At 40.3% G+C, this 17,735-nt stretch overlaps 1 protein-coding gene across 6 annotated transcripts in view; it reads left to right on the top strand.

Moving 5' to 3' along the window:
* Positions 1 to 17,735, top strand: part of Ldah (lipid droplet associated hydrolase) — a 105,924-nt gene that overhangs the window by 31,026 nt on the left and 57,163 nt on the right. For all 6 annotated transcript variants that reach the window (XM_019206626.2, XM_033762933.1, XM_010618015.3 and 3 more), the window contains one exon: positions 7,522 to 7,691. In XM_019206626.2, coding sequence (XP_019062171.2) covers positions 7,522 to 7,691 — 170 coding nt within the window. The remainder of the gene's footprint in view (positions 1 to 7,521; positions 7,692 to 17,735) is intronic.

Genomic DNA, 17,735 nt, shown 5'->3' with positions numbered 1-17,735 from the left:
TTTTTTTTTTTTTTTTTTTGTACTGGAGTTCGAACTAGGATCCTTGTGCTTGTGAGGTGGTAGAACCACTGAGCTAAATCCCCAGCCCCCATCAGGGGTTCTTATTAGAAGCATAAATGGTTACCTCCAAGTTGCTGATTCAGTAGGTCTAGAACAGGACCTGGGGATGTGTATGACTGATAATTTCCCAGAGAGTATTCATCTTCAGAACCATTGCCCTAGACCTTCATGAATAAAAACCAGTAGAAAGTATCTGTTGTGAGTCTGAATTTTAGGAAATACCTTTAGTTCTTGTTTTAAATTGATAAGCTTATTACTTATAATGTTGAGCATGCGCTTTGCTCTCTGGGCTGCTTATGTTCATAATATTGGGTTAATAACTTAATAGAGGCTAGGTTCTTTCTACCTAATGAGTACAGTGCCATCTAGAGGTATTAGCCCAGAGGGCCACCACAGGGCCAGCGGAAGCTGTGGTGCGTGCAGGGGCAAATTTCAACTTGTCATCAGCAAGGATTTATTGACAACCAACTGATTATTATGTGTGGTCCTGCAGGGGAATAAACAGAAAGAAATCCTAGTCTCCATCTTTTAGAATAGTGATTTTCCACTTGTGTTCTCAGCAAACCAAAAGTTCTGTGTAGGCTAAGTGGAGCCATGGACCTTACCAGCCTCCATGCAGGCAGAACAATTCTGCCTTAATCTGTTTTACATGTTGGAGGTTATATTTGTAAGTGTATGCTATGGTAAATTGCTCAGCACGGACAGGATAGATACATTATTCATCATCCAACATTATTGTTAAGATATGGTGTGAAAAATACTTAATTTTTAAGACAGAGCTAAAACAGCACCTCAAATGTTAACAGTGTGTTTTGCTCCATTCTGACACATTCAAATTACGAACGATTGGAAATAATATTCTAGTTGTATCATAACCACAATTCAATATACATTGAATATAATTGAGAGAACAGATGTTCACCTGTGTCAGAAGAAAAGCATTCAATTTAAAAAAGTGAAAAGAAAATTTGAGAAATTAGTAAATTAGAATCAGCTTAGTTGGTGACAGATTCATTATTGGATATTTCAAGTCATTTGTTCAAAAAGAAGCTAGAAATTGTACTTGTTCAGTGGTAATAGATAAAATATGATTTTGAAAAGTACACCATCTTGCCGGGCATGGTGATGCGCGCCTGTAATCCCAGCTCTTGGGAGACTGAGGCAAGAGGATCACTGTGAGTTTGAGACCAGTCTGGGCTACATAGTGAGTTCCAGGTCAGTCTCAACTAAATAGTGAGACCTTGTCTCAAAAAAACCACCCCCCCCCAAAAAAAAGGACACCGTCTTGCAATTAATGATTAATTGAGTTGTGCTTTATCTAAAAAAACAATAAGTGATTCCCATGGCAGTCCCCTGTTGTTGTCATCTGCGAGCCCGCTTGTGGAACAAAATTCAGGAACCCAGACTGGGAGGACAAGGTGCGGAATCACCAGGCAGACTCCAGGGAGGTTTCTGGAACGCTTCTGTTTTATTGAGGACACTTACATATTTATATAGGTTAAGGCAGGGGTGGAGTCGGGATATTTGGCACATAGTTATTGGCCACATGTTAGTTTTTGGATTGTATGCTTTAGGGGCTCAGGCGAATGGAGTCAGGACTTTAGAGGTTTTTGAGAGGAACAGATCATCTGTGTAAGGTCAGATCTCTACACACACGAGGGGGCGGATTATTCCAGCCCTAATAGGCCTCGGAGTTTTCTCATGAGAGATGGGTGCGGCGCTCCTGACTCAGCCAGACATGAACCTGATCCTCAGTCCCCCAAATAGAAAGAAAGAAGAACCTGTGATGGCTTCTCTGTCACCAGGACCAGGACTGGCAGAGGAACAGGAAAGATGGAGTGACTGCGTAAGCCCAAGGCAGGGACACTCTGGCAGTAGATCTCGGATCACAGTCATTAGGAAGATACTAGTCTCTGGGTCCAAAGAAGCAGGAAGGACGGAGCCAGAGGAGTCAGCATCCCAGGCGGGTGGAGTGTCAGCATGGCGGGTCCTGCCCTGTACCGCAGACCAGACCACGCTGCTCCCCTCTTTGAAGCTCTTGGAAGTCCTCTCACTGTTTACAGAATGAATCCAGACTACCTGGGGTGATGGTCCGTGCCCTGTTCGATTAGTCACAACCTTTCTTTCTGACCTTTTGCTGCCCCTCTCCTTCAGCCAGAGATAGCCACAGACTTGGTGGCTTTTTCAGAAATAGCACCACACTTTTGTGCCTCTTGTTTTGGTTATTTGCTAAGTCTCTAGCACGTTGTTCTTGCTGAATTTCTCCTGATTGCCCTATTTCTGCCTATGTCCTCAGAAGATAAATCATTGATGTTAGTCAGCTGGAAAGCATAGTTTGAGGACTTTGGATTTTACCATCTGTAAGGAGAGTAATCATTTAAAATTCTTGTATAAGACTTGTGCTTAGGGTTTAGTTTTTCATTTGTTTTTAAGTAAGATAGCAGCTTTGAATAGAATGCCTATCTGCTGTCTCAACGTGTTGCATCCTTCCAGAGTGAGCGGAGTTGCATCAGTGTTTAGGTATAGGAAGCTCACAGAAAACTCAGGGAGCTCAGAACAGATGGGCCTAACTGAGAGTGTACTTTCACCCCAGCTTCAAAACTGGGAACAGTTGCCAAAGGAAAGCCGTTTGGGTCCATGAACTAAGCGAGCACAGAGAATCAGCGAGTGCAGTTCTCATCCAGCTGCTTCACTCGTTTAGCATGAACCCAGCAGGTCCTCTGGGGCTCCTGCATCCCTGTGTAGTAACAAAGCACTGAAGAGCGTTCTCCCTTTGAAGTATATGCAAGAGAACGAGGAGCAACGAGTTACAGCATTCTCATTTTTTAGGAGAATTTATTTTGAAAAAATTATTTAAATCATAGAAACATTTAAGGCGTCTACAAACAGTTATATAACACAAAACTGACAGTTGACCCTGCCGTAATTATTCAGTATGTTCGTTAATAGAATAAATGAAATAATACATGGGAAGTTATGTCTGTTTTTATCCTGTCTCCAGTTCTCCCTTCATGAATTTAGAGCAAATATTTCATGGCTCTTTTTATATTGATATGTGAATATTACTTTAAGTGTTTTAGAAGATTTAACTGAGTAACAGATGTGGTGCACTCCTGTGATCTTAGCACTCAGGAGGCTGAGGCAGAAGATTGCTACAAGTTCAAGCCCAGCCTGGCCTACGTAGTGAGACCCTGTTGGGAGAGGAGGTTACCTGCGTAACCTATACTCCTCTTGCTCAGAGAATTATTTTAAATATAAAATTCTGTTTAACCTTTTCTTATAAATATAATTTTTTTATTAAAAGTCTTAGTAAGAAGGCTGGGATCTAGGTGTGGTGGTACACACCAGTAATCCTAATACTCTGAAAGGCAGAGACAGGAAAATTGCAAGTTCAAGTGCAGCCTGGGCAACTTAGTGAGACCCTATCTCAAAATTTAAAAATAAAGGGCTCAGTGCAAAGACCCTGGGTCCAACCCTAGTACCACAAATGAATGGCCAGGGTAGAAGGTGAAGAAGGGAGAAGGGAAAGTGAGGATATAGCTCAGTGATGCTGCGCACAAAGTCCTGAGTGCAGTTCCCAGCACCAACCAGAAGACTTTGTTCTTATACCCCATGACATCATGGCAGATTTTTAAAAGATGTGTTATGGAGGGTGTATAAGCCCACATTTATTTTTTTAGGAGTATTTCTATTGATGGATTATTAATTTTAATTTTATGTTTTATATCAAACAATGTGTACTTAACAAGAAATTGACATATCAATAAAATATTAAATTTTTAATATGTAATGTTTAAAATAAACATCAACATTTCAAGCGTCAACTGTTTACTTGCTTACAAAAGATCTAAAATATAACAGCAGAAATAAATTCTTGTGTGAACCACAATGAAAATACAAACAAAACGCTACCACAGAAATAATCTGTGCTTCAGTTATCACACCGAAGGCAGTCTTCACACATGACACCCTGACAGCACGTATGTTTTGTTTTCCTGTCTTTTCTGGTAGGACATACTTGACTTCTTGCTGGTCTTCCTGTTTCCTTAGGAGGTTCTCGTGATGTCTCAACTGTCTGTTCATTGGTCTGCTACAGAATTCACTGGCAGAGTTCTCTGGGCAGATACATATTGTTCTTCCTCTGTTACAGTTATTCATTGATCACTTCCACTCCCAACCCTCCAAGACAATTTCTCCGTGATATTTTGTGATTGTTATTTTCTTTGTAAATGGTGAAACTTTGTGCCTGACGTTAGGATTGAGTAAAACATGACCATTGCCCAACACTGTGTTTCGAGTGACATCACAGTTGCTACATAACTTGTCAAAACATCTACTCTGCCTTTCGTTTTGTTGTAAATTGTGACCGTTTCTGGCTTCACTTGTGTTGAGGATTCACTATCCATCTTTTTTGTTGCTGTTTGTTTTGAGACAGCGTCTCACTGTGTAACACAGGCTGACCTTGAACTCACAGGATCCTCCTGCCTCAGCCTTCCAAGTGCTGGGGTTATAGGTGTGCACCACCATGCCCCATGCCCCACTTCACTATCAATCTCATAATCATCATGTGATGTTGAAAGTATCAACATTTTGTCTTTCTTTTCCGCTAGGAAGCCAATGCTACGTCTTTCTCAAATCCAAAGATTGTACTGTGCATTTCTCTATGGTGAACTTGCAACATTTTTAGGGAGTCTTTGCTTTTCTCTGGTGAACAGTTGCTGAGCTGGTCACCTGGTGTTCTTGTAGCAGATGTGACGTCAGTGGGAGACTACTAAACTGACGTCGAGTGTGAGCTCCGGGTTACTTTCTGAAATAGGTGCAGCGAGTCTGCTCGCAGCGTCACACGGATTATTGCTGCACCAGCACAGACCTGGTGGCTGAGTTCCAGGATAGATTTCTACATTAGGGTGTGAAATGTCTTCCCATCTACCAGGGCGTGTTTTTTATACCACACTTGGAAGGTTTACTTGGCACATATACCCGAAAGCTTCAACAGCCACGAAATGATGCGAGTTTTCATCACTTGTCATGTATTCACACAGTGTGTAAATTGCCTGACAGTTCGAAACAAAGGAAGAGATGAGCAAAGGGCAGCCAAATTGTCAGATTTTTTTTCTGTCATTAAAATGTAGGCAATTTTGAAGGAAACCAAATCTCTTGAGTGTCGCTGTTGTTCTAAAAGTCTGTGTCACATCTATCACTTCTCCATAAATTGGTTAGATTTTGACGATTACAATTACAGTGATAAACTCCTGCTATCAGAGCTTTTAGTTCAGAGAGGGATGTGTTGTGGTCAGTATATTTTTGAGTATTACTACTGGTGCATGTAGAATGTTTTATTGTGTTTCATTATTAGTGTATTTTTCAACATCTTGTAGTGTATCGTCCATCAGAAACAACTGCCAATGCTGTATTGCAGTGCTGGCTTTCCGTCCAGCAGGTTTCACCCTGGCAAGAACCTAGTAACATTTTCCGACCTAGTTCTAATGTTGGATCGTTCAGGTGCACATGACCATTTTATAGCATTGTGACCATCAAATACTTATTTACATCACTGTTTTCTTCCTCATCTGAATCAAAGTCTTCACCCTGTACTTGTCCATCTGTCATATCTTGCTAACTTCTTTGGCTTACACTATCCAAGTTATCCTTGGTAACTAAGTCACCTGATGACTCATTTTCAGCCTCCTCCCAAAGTTGTAAAAGCAGATTTTCATGCAACATTATAATGAATTGGATTAATTCTACAAGAAAAATCAAAAGAAAATGGTTAATAAAACAAATTATAAATACACAAAGACATAACAGCACATAACATGGGTAAAACTCACCCGTCTACACTTTGACACACATGCATACACCTTACTGCTATTCATCATACCAAGTGGATAAACACAAAGACTGCTTCTTTTTTTTTTCTCATTGAGTTTATTGGTACTTTTTAGGTATATAGTACAGTTACATTCATCATTGGGATCTTGTACCTTTACATGACAGGTCTTGGTTCTCATTTTTTCTCCATACCCCTGCCCTCCCTTTACCCCCTCCTCCCTTTCCTATAAAGATTGCTTCTTGTATTTCCTCAGTGCTATTGAGGCACACATCTGGGTACTATTATACTAAAGTCCATATTTTCATTAGAAAAGTATGGTAGGGGCACCTTTTACCCACTGAAATGCTCCAGGATAAGTTACAGCTTTGGAGTAATGGTGGGGAAGGGATGGACAAGTTCAGCAGTTGAGGAAATCTGGTCTGAAATGTAGGATATTTGCAGACTCCATTCTAGCAGAAGTCTCCAGTAGCACTAATCTCTGTTCTTACCGGTCTTGTGGTTGTTGAATACTTGCAAATACTGTTTGTGTGAAAATATATAGCTGAATTCATGCATTTTTATTCAGTGTGTAGCTAGATATATGTATGTATAATTATATATGTGATGAATCATGTATAGTAAATTATATTTAATAAATTTAGACTGTTATGCACACATTCAAATATGCAGTTAAATTTACACACTTATAGTAAAGTGTACAAAGTGTAGTAAAGAATGTTTTCTAGTAATTAATCTTGAGTAACTTGAAGAAAAGTATAGTACTTTTTAACGAGTCCCAAGAAGTATTACCTTTCTATCACGATCCAGTAGAACCCTATTCTTTTTTCACGTAAATGCTTGAGATTTTGGCTTCGAGGTTTTGTTCATTGTGTTCTTATATTTCCTCTTAGTAGACTGTGATTTCCTTTCAGACAGAGGTAATTTTTATTTAGATTTGAAAGAATCCGGAAGACAGTTCTGTGTGACAGAAAGGAAGGATATTTCAGATCGAGACTGTGCTAATTACGAGACAGTTTACACCAGTTCCATTTAAGCCTTTAAGTCTAAGTTCTTTAAACAAAGACTATTGAAAGTAAGTCTAAGTTCTTTAAACAAAGATTATTGAAAGTAATAAAGCAGTGTAACAGACTTAGTTGTCTGTTAGTATAAATTAGCCTAAAACAGTGATTCTCAGTGTGTCATCCTAGGATCAGTACGTTAACATCTGCAGATTTAGAGATGCAAACTCCTGAGTCAGCAGTTCGGGAGGTAGGTCCGGCAGTGTGTTGAACAGGGTTTCCGAGAGAGTCTATTCATGCTCACGTTTGAGAACCACCAGCCTAAACTAAAAGTGGTTCATGGAGTAGTTGAAAGGTCATGGGCTAAAGGACAGACAGACTCGGATTTGAATTTCACTTCTCTAATTTAAAAGGCCTGTGACTGCCAGTCTGTTACATATGAGTGTTGAGATTTTCACTTATAAAATGAAAATGACGACACTTACCAGCTTTGTTGTGAGGATTGACTGATATACTTTGAGTGCCTAGTACTCTAACTGTAGGAAGTATGGTTACTACTGGCAATATTTTTCCATTGTACTGATTACTTTTACTTAAGGAGTGAAAACATGCTTGTATTTTTGCTTTTAGATCCAAATGCTCAAGAAATTAAGGACATCTATGGACTGCGTGGTCAAATAGAACACAAAATAGCCTTTTTGAGAAGTCAGGTGCCAAAAGATGTGAAGCTTATCCTCGTGGGCCATTCGGTAGGCAGTTATATGGTTCTTCAGATGTTGAAGTACGCTCCTGAGCTCCCAGTAAGTATGCCGAAGGAGGTAGCTGATTGCACACACTCACAAACCCTCCCGAGCTTTCCTTTGCTCTTTTGTCTTATTCAGTAGACAAATAGAACAGAAAAAGGGAGAGTTGGTGGCTGCCTTTATCCTTAGCTATTATGTGACCTGTGTAAGTAGGTCATGGAGATGTGTTCATGGAGACGTTTCAAAGAGTAGAAAAGGGAGACAGAAATTTCGAAATGAATGCCTTTGATTCTAGGATTATCTGGAGTGCTAATGTTACTCTTAACTTGCTGTCTTTCATAAGGCAATATTTAAGAGCAATTATCAGCTAAGACATGAATAAGAATCTTATCTTTTTTTTTTTTGTTTCCCCTGATACCAGAGATTGAACTCGGGACTTTGTGCTTGCGAGGTACCACTAAGCTAAATCCACAGCCCTAAAAATCTTTTTATTGTGGGAGAGTGTTTTGAAAATATGTCTCCTCTCTGAAACAAAAAAAAAAACATATCAACATCGTTAATAGGCCAATGCTATAGAACACTACATCTTCAATCTCAAGTATGGCTCCTTTATTCTTGACTTGCCAGCCTTTTTTGAGACACATTTGTTCATTCACACATACTCCTTGAGTGCTGCTGTGTGCTAGATATTAAGTGAGACACTAAAGTAACGGAGATGAATTTGAAGTGAACTGCAAAAGATTTAAAACAAAAAGTTACACTTTGCCTAACAGTGTACACCATTGAAATGACCCACTGTAAGGATGTGATTGATGAGATAATTTATTTATTCATTCAACAAATGTATATTAAGGACTACCACGTATCAGGTACTGTACTGTTTTGAGGACAGGTGAGAGAGCCAGGCGTGTGATGGAAAAGAAAGACTAGCCAGTAGTTGTGATAGCTGTCACCTGTGTATGGACTGGGCGTGTGGAAACATGAAGGAGTGCTGTTTCACCTAGTAATCTGGAGGCAGGAGAGGAAGAAGTCCTTCGTGTCACCTCTGTGCTGGGATCTTGAGTTTTTCATTTTTCGTGACAAAATATTTCCCTGGTAGGGTCTTGGAGCTCCTTAGGAATTTGCTCCTTTTCCTGCCAGCTTGACTCATCTCTCATTATGGCCCTCAGAAAAACATAATCGTGGTCTTCTTGGCTAGGGATTTCAGTTCCAAATAGAGATTTTTAGTTTTCTCTTGTTGGATATTAGAAAATGCATGTTTCATTTCTAAGTGAATTCAATAAATTCAAGATTGTGCTCCAATTTGTATTATTGCTTCTACTGTGTTGCCCTCCCCCGCCAGGATAAGATGATTAAAAACAGAAGAATAGGCTTCGTTTGTGCTTTTGGCCTTTTATGTGGCTTCTGATATCTATTGATACACCCTTGAAATCCCCTCTAGGACTATGTTATGTGATTACCATCTTCCGGGTTTCAGCCCTGCCTTTTAGTAGGTTCCATGTGCACAGTTGCTATGAGCCCTGGTTCTAGAACCAGGACACCTAGATTCAAATTCTTTGGTGACCTTGGACAAGTTATTGAGTCTCTGCCTCAGTTTCCTTATATGTAAAATGGCAATAATAATATGTTCAGAATGCTTTTGTGAGGAATTTTATCAAGTACTAAGAAAGGTACCAAACAAAAGCTCCAAATACTGCGTTATTATTATGGAAATGACACTAGAATCATTGGCTTAGTCGTTAGATTTACTACCTTACTGGTTATCCACTGCTGTGTATCAAATTGTCCCATAACTAGCAGAGTAAACTATATGCATGCATGAAATGTAATCAGAATATCCAGTGAATGCTTCAGTTTTAATTTATTATAATAAAAGACACTTTTGCCATTAATTTCCCTCAAAATATTCCCGTGTTGTCTTATGTCTCGATGTCCCCACAGCCTCATGCACTCATAGGTAGGGCCTTTGGGAAGTAGCTGGGTTGGGGTTGTGGTAACTAAATTGGTTTGGCGTAGTTCTCGGTGTGGCTAGTGGAAGCCCGATTGTGGGTGTGAGTGGCATCAATCCGTAGGCTTGGAGCCTGAATGGACTATAAAGGGGTAGAAAAAAGGCAGGCTGCTGCCGCCCACCCCCTACCTGCTCTTCATGGACTGTTTCTCCTCTCTGGGGCCTCTTTGCCACCCTGCTTTAGAACCAGCCAACTATGGACTAAAACCTCTACAAACTGAACCAGAATAAACCTTTCCTCCTTTAACTTGTGGCTGTCAAGTATTTTGTTTCAACAACGAAAAAACTATGACTCCCTTGTTCCAGACACACTTATGCCATCATTCTTGCCACTTTCTTAAGCAGTTCTGGGAGTCCTCTTCTGAATCTTAACAAAGCATGATCAAAAATGTGGTGACATGCAACAGAAAGGCAAGCTCCCAAAAGCAAGATGGTGGGTCCTCGTCCACCTAATTCTCCAGATTTGGCACAGCGAGGCTTCTGGCTCTTCTGTAAAGTCAAAAGGACCGTGAAAGGTAAACCTTTTTAATTGATTCAGGACATTGAGGCAGATGCAACAGCGCAGTGCAGACACAAAAGAGGACTTCCAGAACTGTTTCGGAAAGTGGCAAGAATGATTAGATAATTGTGTTCAAAGTAATGGGATATACTCTGAAAGGAATTAATGGCAATGTGTCTATTACTGTAAAAATTAAAAAAAAAAAGATTTAAACATCCACCCTATATTTTGAACACACTCCATATTCTCTCATAGTTTCTAGTGCGAAATCTAGCCACAGCTTAGCCGAGTCCTCTGCAAAAGTTTCTCACAGCATTACCATCAATCAGCCTGCCTTCGGGTTATGGTCTCCCATGAAGACTTGAACTGAGGCCGGGTGTGGTGGCACACGCCAGTAATCCCAGCACTCGGGAGGCTGAGGCAGGAGGATGGCTGTGAGTTTGAGACCAGCCTGGGTTACATAGTGAGTTCCAGGTCGGTCTCAACTACATAGCGAGACCCTGTCTCAAAAAATCAAACAAACAAACAAATGACTTGAACTGAGATGGATCTGCGCCCAAGTTCACTCACGGGGGTTGTTTGCAGGATTCGGTTCCTGAGAGTTGTTGGGTCTTAGTTCATTCTTGACATTGGGGTGGACATCACTCTCCGTACGTGGCAGCCTCTCACTGGCTGCATCAGAGAAAACTGGTAAAGAGCCAGGGAGTATCTACTGGCAGGGTGGACGTCAGGCCGTAACTGAGTCACAGGTGTGACAGCACACCACGTCCGCTCTTTGTTCTTGTTAGAATCAAGTCACTAGGTCTGTCCCACACTCAAGGGTGGGACGCACCAAGGTGTGAGTGCTGGGAGGTGGAGAGCACTGGGCATCGTGTCAGAAGCTGCCCCTCCCTCCACTGTAGAGATGGGATTTCGTCGGAGTGAAGTACAATCAAGCATGTGAATATAAAAATATGTAAAATATTGGGTTTATTTCCTGGTATAGACATGACTTCATCCTGTCAAAAACTTTTAGTAAATTGATATGAAATAGCAATTTTGTTACTAAGTTATTATTTTGCTTAAGTCATTGTAAACATTAAAAAGGATCCTTGCATATATGAATTAATAGCAGCATTACTGTTCAGGAAACATAAGGGAAACATATTCCTTAGGTTATCACAGTCTTAACTTAGTCACAAGTCTGTGCTTTTAGTTTTTGTTTGCTCGAGATCCATTCTACATGCAGTACATGGTTTCTCTTACGTATATTTGAAACCACTTGTGTACCACATTTGCTTTGAACCATTCTCTCTTTCGGTCTTCCATTTACAATGTCTGTTGAGAGAGAAGTACAGCACGTCTTAAGGTTAATGTCTTCCTCTTACAGCTTCGTAAGCTTCATTACTTTGCGATTACTGCATTGCTTTCAGGTGTTCCTGCCCTTGCAGGACTCATAATGGAAGGGACTTAGAGCTCAGTGGTAGATCATGTGCTTAGCATGTGTGAAGCTGAGTTCAATCCCCAGCACCAAAAAAAGGGGGAAGAAATGAGGGAGGGAAAAAAGAAATGAAGGAGGGAGGTATGAAAGAAGAGAAGCAAGGAAGGGAAGAAGGGCAAAGAATTGTAATGAAAAAGATGGAACACGAACTTAAGTTTGTAGAGCTACAACTCATACTGTGACTATAGAGTTTTCAGAGAAACATATGAAACTATTTTTATCTTCATAAAGAGAGTTTGCTAGAAAATAATATGTGCAATAAATTGTCCATAAATGGTGCCCTTTTGGGGGACAGCAAGAGAGTAAGGCAACTGTATGTTTTTTTATTATTCAAAAGCTTTTTCTGGTTTCAATTAACTATGCTATTGAAATCCCCCGCACCCCGCCCGCCACCTCACTAAACACCTGGGCCAGGTCATGTTAGTGATGTGATCCCTGCTGAAGTGTTGAAAATTCAGTGTCTCTGGGCTACTCAAGACAACACATACTGCATGCCTGAATTCAGTTAGCACGACACGCTCCATTTGAGATGCATTTGACAATCAGGCAAGTTTGTGTGAGCCAGAGTGTTGCAATTCCTAATCATTTTGCCAAAAATAAGTTAACTGTTATGTTTTATAACATATGAAGTGTGATAATAAGAAACTTGTGTTTCTGTCTATTCTTTATTTTTACTGGAATTTTTGACTCCCAGAGGTTTTAGGACATATTTGTAGTTCAGTAGCAGGATTATTTGGTTGTATTTTGCTTCAGTTCTGTATAATATTTTTGTGACTAATTACAGGCAATTTGGGTCTTAACATATTTTAAAAGACTTATTACATATGTCCGGTATGTCATTTGACCAACATTTGATATGCTGTAAAAATCATTGCCTCTTAAAAATCGATACTTAATTTTTTTGTTTTTTAAGAAAGACTGCTGAAAATGCAAATAAGGATCAAAATGTATAATAGATAATGTGAAATTGGAGGAAAAGGTGCAAAGGGAAAGGGGAAGTAGGAGGGGTCGGGGAAAGGAAGGAGGGGAATGGAATTATGAAAAATGGATACAGACTTTGTAAACAGGGAAGGTTGAGGGGATGAAGGGAGGGAGGGATGAGAAAAAATAAGAATCAAGGTATATTATGTAAAGGTACAAATCTCCAGTGATGATTGTCATTATATTGTATACCAGTGTATCAAATGTACCAATAAAATTTTGTATAAAAAAGGAAGTTTGATACATAGAACTATAGAACTTGTTCAGATATTTTACCACTGCTGTCCAGACTAGAGAATTTAAGAAGGTAGTAGTTAAGTGGAAGACTGCTAAGTAGTAGTTGTCATAACCTGTAATAACTTGCTTTTACACTCAGGATCATAGACTTGAGATTGGCTTTAGAGACGGTACAGCCCTGTCTTTCATGTTTAGGTAAGAAGTGAGAGAAAGGGACCTTGCCGGGAGTTGCTTTTGGGCACTTCTAAGCCCAGTGTGACTTGCTACTGTGGTCATATAAGTGTTTTCGAGAGACCCCTGTGTGGAGGCTGAAGAACCTGAAGGAGGAGGGGCCTACTGGGAGGAGATCGGGTCACTGAATGCATGACCTCAGTGGGACCCTAGTCCTCTCCGTCTTTGCAACAGCTGTCAAGTAAACAGGCCTCCTTTGCGGTGTGCTTCCTGGGTGACGTCTTGCACTACCAACCACAGACCAGAACAGCCTTGCCAACTGGTCATGAAGTAAAACCTCCAAAGCTGTGAGCCAAATAAGCCTTTCGCCTTCATAAGGTGGTTATCAGATATTTTGTCACAGTGACAAAAAACTGACAAACACAGGTATACTTATATTGGCTGTGGGTATAAGAAGAGTCTAAGAAGGTATCTGATGGCTTTTTCAGCCTTTGGGTGATAGCAAATCCTGCCTGTACGATGACATGCACCGGGAGCGCGGTTAGATTAATGTGACTCCTTGTGTGGCAAGGAGTAGAAACCCTGTGCACACTCCTACAACTTGGGGGAAGAGCAAACAGATGATGTAGAAACAAAAAAATAGAAGTCATGTCTTGTCATAGTTATTTTTCTTGTTGCTGAGACAAAATATTGGACATCCACAAGTAAAAGGAGGTTTCAGTCCATAGTCAGCTGACTCCAGGGCAGGGTGGCAAACAGAGGGTAATCATAGAGAAACAGTTCATGGCCTGGCAGGCAGAAGGCAGCATGCAGCAGCAGCAGCCTGCCTTTCCTCTTTCCCTTTATATTCCATCAGGCTGTAAGCCTATTGATTGGTGCCACTCACACCTAAGGTGGGGCTTCCATTATCCACTCCAGAACTAATCTATTTAATAATTACACACCTTTAACCCCAATATCACACACACCCTAGATCCAGCCACCTCCAAAAGCCCCACCCATGAACACATGAGGCGTTGGGGGGACATCTGCCTACAAGATATAATGTATCTCTCTATTTAGAGTCTGCTTTCTGCCATCATCAGTGCTCTGTATGTTAAAGATGTGCCATCTGATTTTGCCAATCTGATCTTAACTAAAGTTTAATATTGTAAGTTAGCTGGACGTAGCTGGACTCTGCACTGAGTTCTGGGTAAACTTAAGGTACTATGGAGGGAGGGAGAAAGGGAGGATAGGAGACAATTCGTATGTCATAGTAACACATTGAATAGCAAAACAATCCAGGTGAACCCTGTTTGAGTTCCTGACGCACAGGAATTGGGAGAATAATTGTTAAGACTGATCACTGTGGTTTGAACCATAAGCTTGTGGATGGTATGTTATACAGCATCATATAAGTGAAACAAGGCAACAGAGTTGAGTGAAGTAAAGGCCAAAGAGGATGACAACATGACAGCTGGTATTAGTAACTGAAGGGTCACTGATGTGCTTGAAGAGAACGCCTAAGTGAAACAGTGGGAGAAGATTGCAGGAAGTTAGGTGATTGGTATACAGTGATCATGGAATTGGGCCATGAAACGGAGAATACAAGATAAGGTCAGGTCAGGGACTGTTTTGTTTTTCCTGTATGTGGGAAAAAATTTAACATGTACTGAGGGAGCAGCGATAGATGTTGAAAATGAAAGAGAAATAGGAACTTTTCTTGTATCAGGTTTCCTTCTATTTGTCTATTAAACCTTTATCCTTGAAAACTAAGAAATTGAATTTTTCTTAGTCTTTGTGTTCTTGTAAAAGTATTTTTCTCTTGTAGGGGGATAGTATATACGATTTTACTTGGTTCTCCTTTCAGGTTAGAAGCCCAGTCAACTTTTATATTGTCGTTACTAATAATAACTTTGCGTAACAAACATTTGAAATTCTATCAATACATTCACATGTAACATGGTCATTTAAAAGTCTGTCAGTGAGACTGAAATTCCAAGGGTTCTGTGTCCAACCTGCACGTCGGTTATGAGGAGGTGATGGGACACGGACTCTTGTTTTCTAACTTTCCCACGTCTGCCTTCCAGTTGAATTGATTACAGAGGTTATGGTTATAGATGACTACAAACCTCTAAAACCTACTTGGCCTTAGTTTAAAAATTCTATTGTTACTTCTTTAATACTTGAGTTCTTCAAACACACAAAGAAGGCATTAGTGGAGGGCAGGTGAGCATGCTGAGGGGAGTGTGAGTCTCGGAGAAATAAGAGCACACATGGCGTGTTACAGAGCATGGGAGATAAAGGGGTGAGAGCAGAAACTGAACTGGAAGGTGGCGGATCCTTGCCCGAGAATCGAGCTGGGGTTGGGGACAGTCATGTGCAGACATAGTTCCTTGTCATTTGCCACCTGTCTGCACGCGACTGTAACGAAGCCTGATGTGTGAAGAGTCCAGGGGTCAAGCAGTTAGCAACCAACTACTCTGCTGTGAAAAACTCTTCACTTCAGGAAATAATAAACCTGCTCTGAGGAAAGTCGTGTCGAATATGGTGCAATACTATGATCCCAGTGACTTACGAATGTGTTTCGGTATGTGTGTATGTTTAGCTGTTTACTTGTGCACACGTGTCTTGTCTAAAGTACCTAGGAGAATACCTTACTGAAAACTGGACACATGGAAAATTTCAACTTTTCAACCTTAGCCATTTTTTTAGTTATCTGCATATTTTTTTAGAATCTTGAAATTGCTTTCAAAGTGGAAAAATTATGTGGGTTTTTTTCATCTTTTCATAGCTCAAAAACTATTTAATATATTTTGCTCAGACTTTGCAAAAAAAAAATCACCTTTGGGCTGAAACGAAGCATGGAAAATTTCACCACAATGGGCTAATTTTTTGGAAAGCTGCAAGAAAGTGAAAGCAGGAGTTTATAATAGAACATTTTTCATGCATGTTAATACTTAGTACTTTATCTGATGCATTTCTTCTGAGAATTTCTGAATGCCTTTCAGCCTTAAATATTGATCCATTTAAATATTTGGGTATCCATGATGTACTTTTAGATGTAGAAAATGTCTCTTGTCTTCTCCCATCTTGGGAGTTGGTGAGATGTGCTCACAGGGACAGGTGGAGGAACGGATGCGAAGTGGCTCCGTAGAAGCCGCACACGTGCTGCCTGGCACATTTTATCATTACCTGTCCCTGGCCCAGGCGTAGTGAGTAGCACACAGTAGTGGCCGCAGACACCGATTCAGGTATCTGGACAGCAGTTACCAAAGCAGTGTCAACATCGCCTGGGATGATTACTAGAAATGCACATTGTAGGTCTCATGCTGGAACGGGAACTGTGGAGTGTGGGACAATCGGCACTGTGACCGTGCTGACGATTCTGCGCATGTCCAGGCTTGAGAACCATCCACCTAAGCTTCTCAAAAGATTAAACCATACAATGAATGGAAATGCTCTGGACAGGTAAACGTGTCCTTGGTCTTTCTGTGACATACCAACTCTACCTTCTCATATCATCCCTTGAAAGCAGGAGGAATACTAATCAGATTCTTTACAAGCTGTTTCTGTATTAATGTACTCTAACTCTTTCCACTTAGGAACTTGTCCACATGTGCAGGACTCCCTGCTTGTTTAGAGTAATGACACAACCAACGTGTGTTTTCTCATTGCCTTGAGTTATCAGGGTCAAGTCTAGCCTGGAATGGGACTGGGTAGTGTTTCGTTTTCATCTCTTGGAAGTAGGTCTTAAAGTCCAAGATTTTTTATTCATTATTTATTTGTGGAGCTATGGGTTGAACCCAGGGCTTCACAAATGTTAGGCAATCACTCTGCCCCTAAGCTACATTCCCAGCATCTTGAATCGAAAACTTAAACAGCAGGATACCAGTTTTGTCAGTGGAAACTGAGTTACGGTCTGCTGTTTTGTGTGCAAGTTCTCAGCCTTAGGTTTTGCACAAGCCTTCCACGTTCATTCAAACTCCAGTGTCTGTGGCATTATAACAGATTTGGAGGCTGTTACCTTGGTGTTGGAAGTCACCTATCTATTCTATATGGTCCTTTAGCCAATGACTCCTGCCTGGCTTGGTATAAGGGTGAGAAATGTGGGCATAGCCCAGTCCAGTGATAGCGAACCCTTTAGAGCTTTCAGTGATATAAACATCCCACTGCAGCATGTGTGCCATAGGTTCATCACCCCTGGCCTAGGGAAATTGAAGGAATTTAAGGTCTGTACAGCAACAACTCACCTGAGTGAAGCCTGTAGCTATATAAGCTATTATGAAAGGGAAGGAAAAAGATGTCTCTTTAAAATTGATAATACAAAGTTTTATTGTGAAAACCTTCAAAAAAAATAAAATAATTGTATAATAAATCTCCAAATAGCCATTATCCAAAGTAACATAGCCACTAATATTTTGTTATCTTTATCCCATCTTTCTCTTAACTACTTTCAGGTAAATTATAGCCCTCTTGATATTTCATCCTGAAATTCTTTACTGTATATCTTGGTCAAAGGACATTTTCTTACATAATTACCTTAGCATCACACTTGCCAAAATGAATGGCCATTCTTTAATATCATTAGTTACAATCTAACTCAGATTTTCTTTGCCCCCAAAATATCTTTTTATAATTGGTTTGCAAGATCCTTCTTTAAAGTTTTCTTTCTAATATAAGTTAAAGTATTTGTGAACTCCAGGAAGGTAGAAAATAAAAGTCAAAAAAAAAAAAAAAAAAAAG

Source organism: Fukomys damarensis, unplaced genomic scaffold, assembly GCF_012274545.1.
Source record: "Fukomys damarensis isolate Sample0158 unplaced genomic scaffold, DMR_v1.0_HiC HiC_scaffold_2, whole genome shotgun sequence".
In the NCBI taxonomy this organism is placed as follows: domain Eukaryota; kingdom Metazoa; phylum Chordata; class Mammalia; order Rodentia; family Bathyergidae; genus Fukomys; species Fukomys damarensis.
The sequence above is the reverse complement of the archived record's forward strand: the minus strand, read 5'-3'. Positions and strand labels throughout refer to the sequence as shown.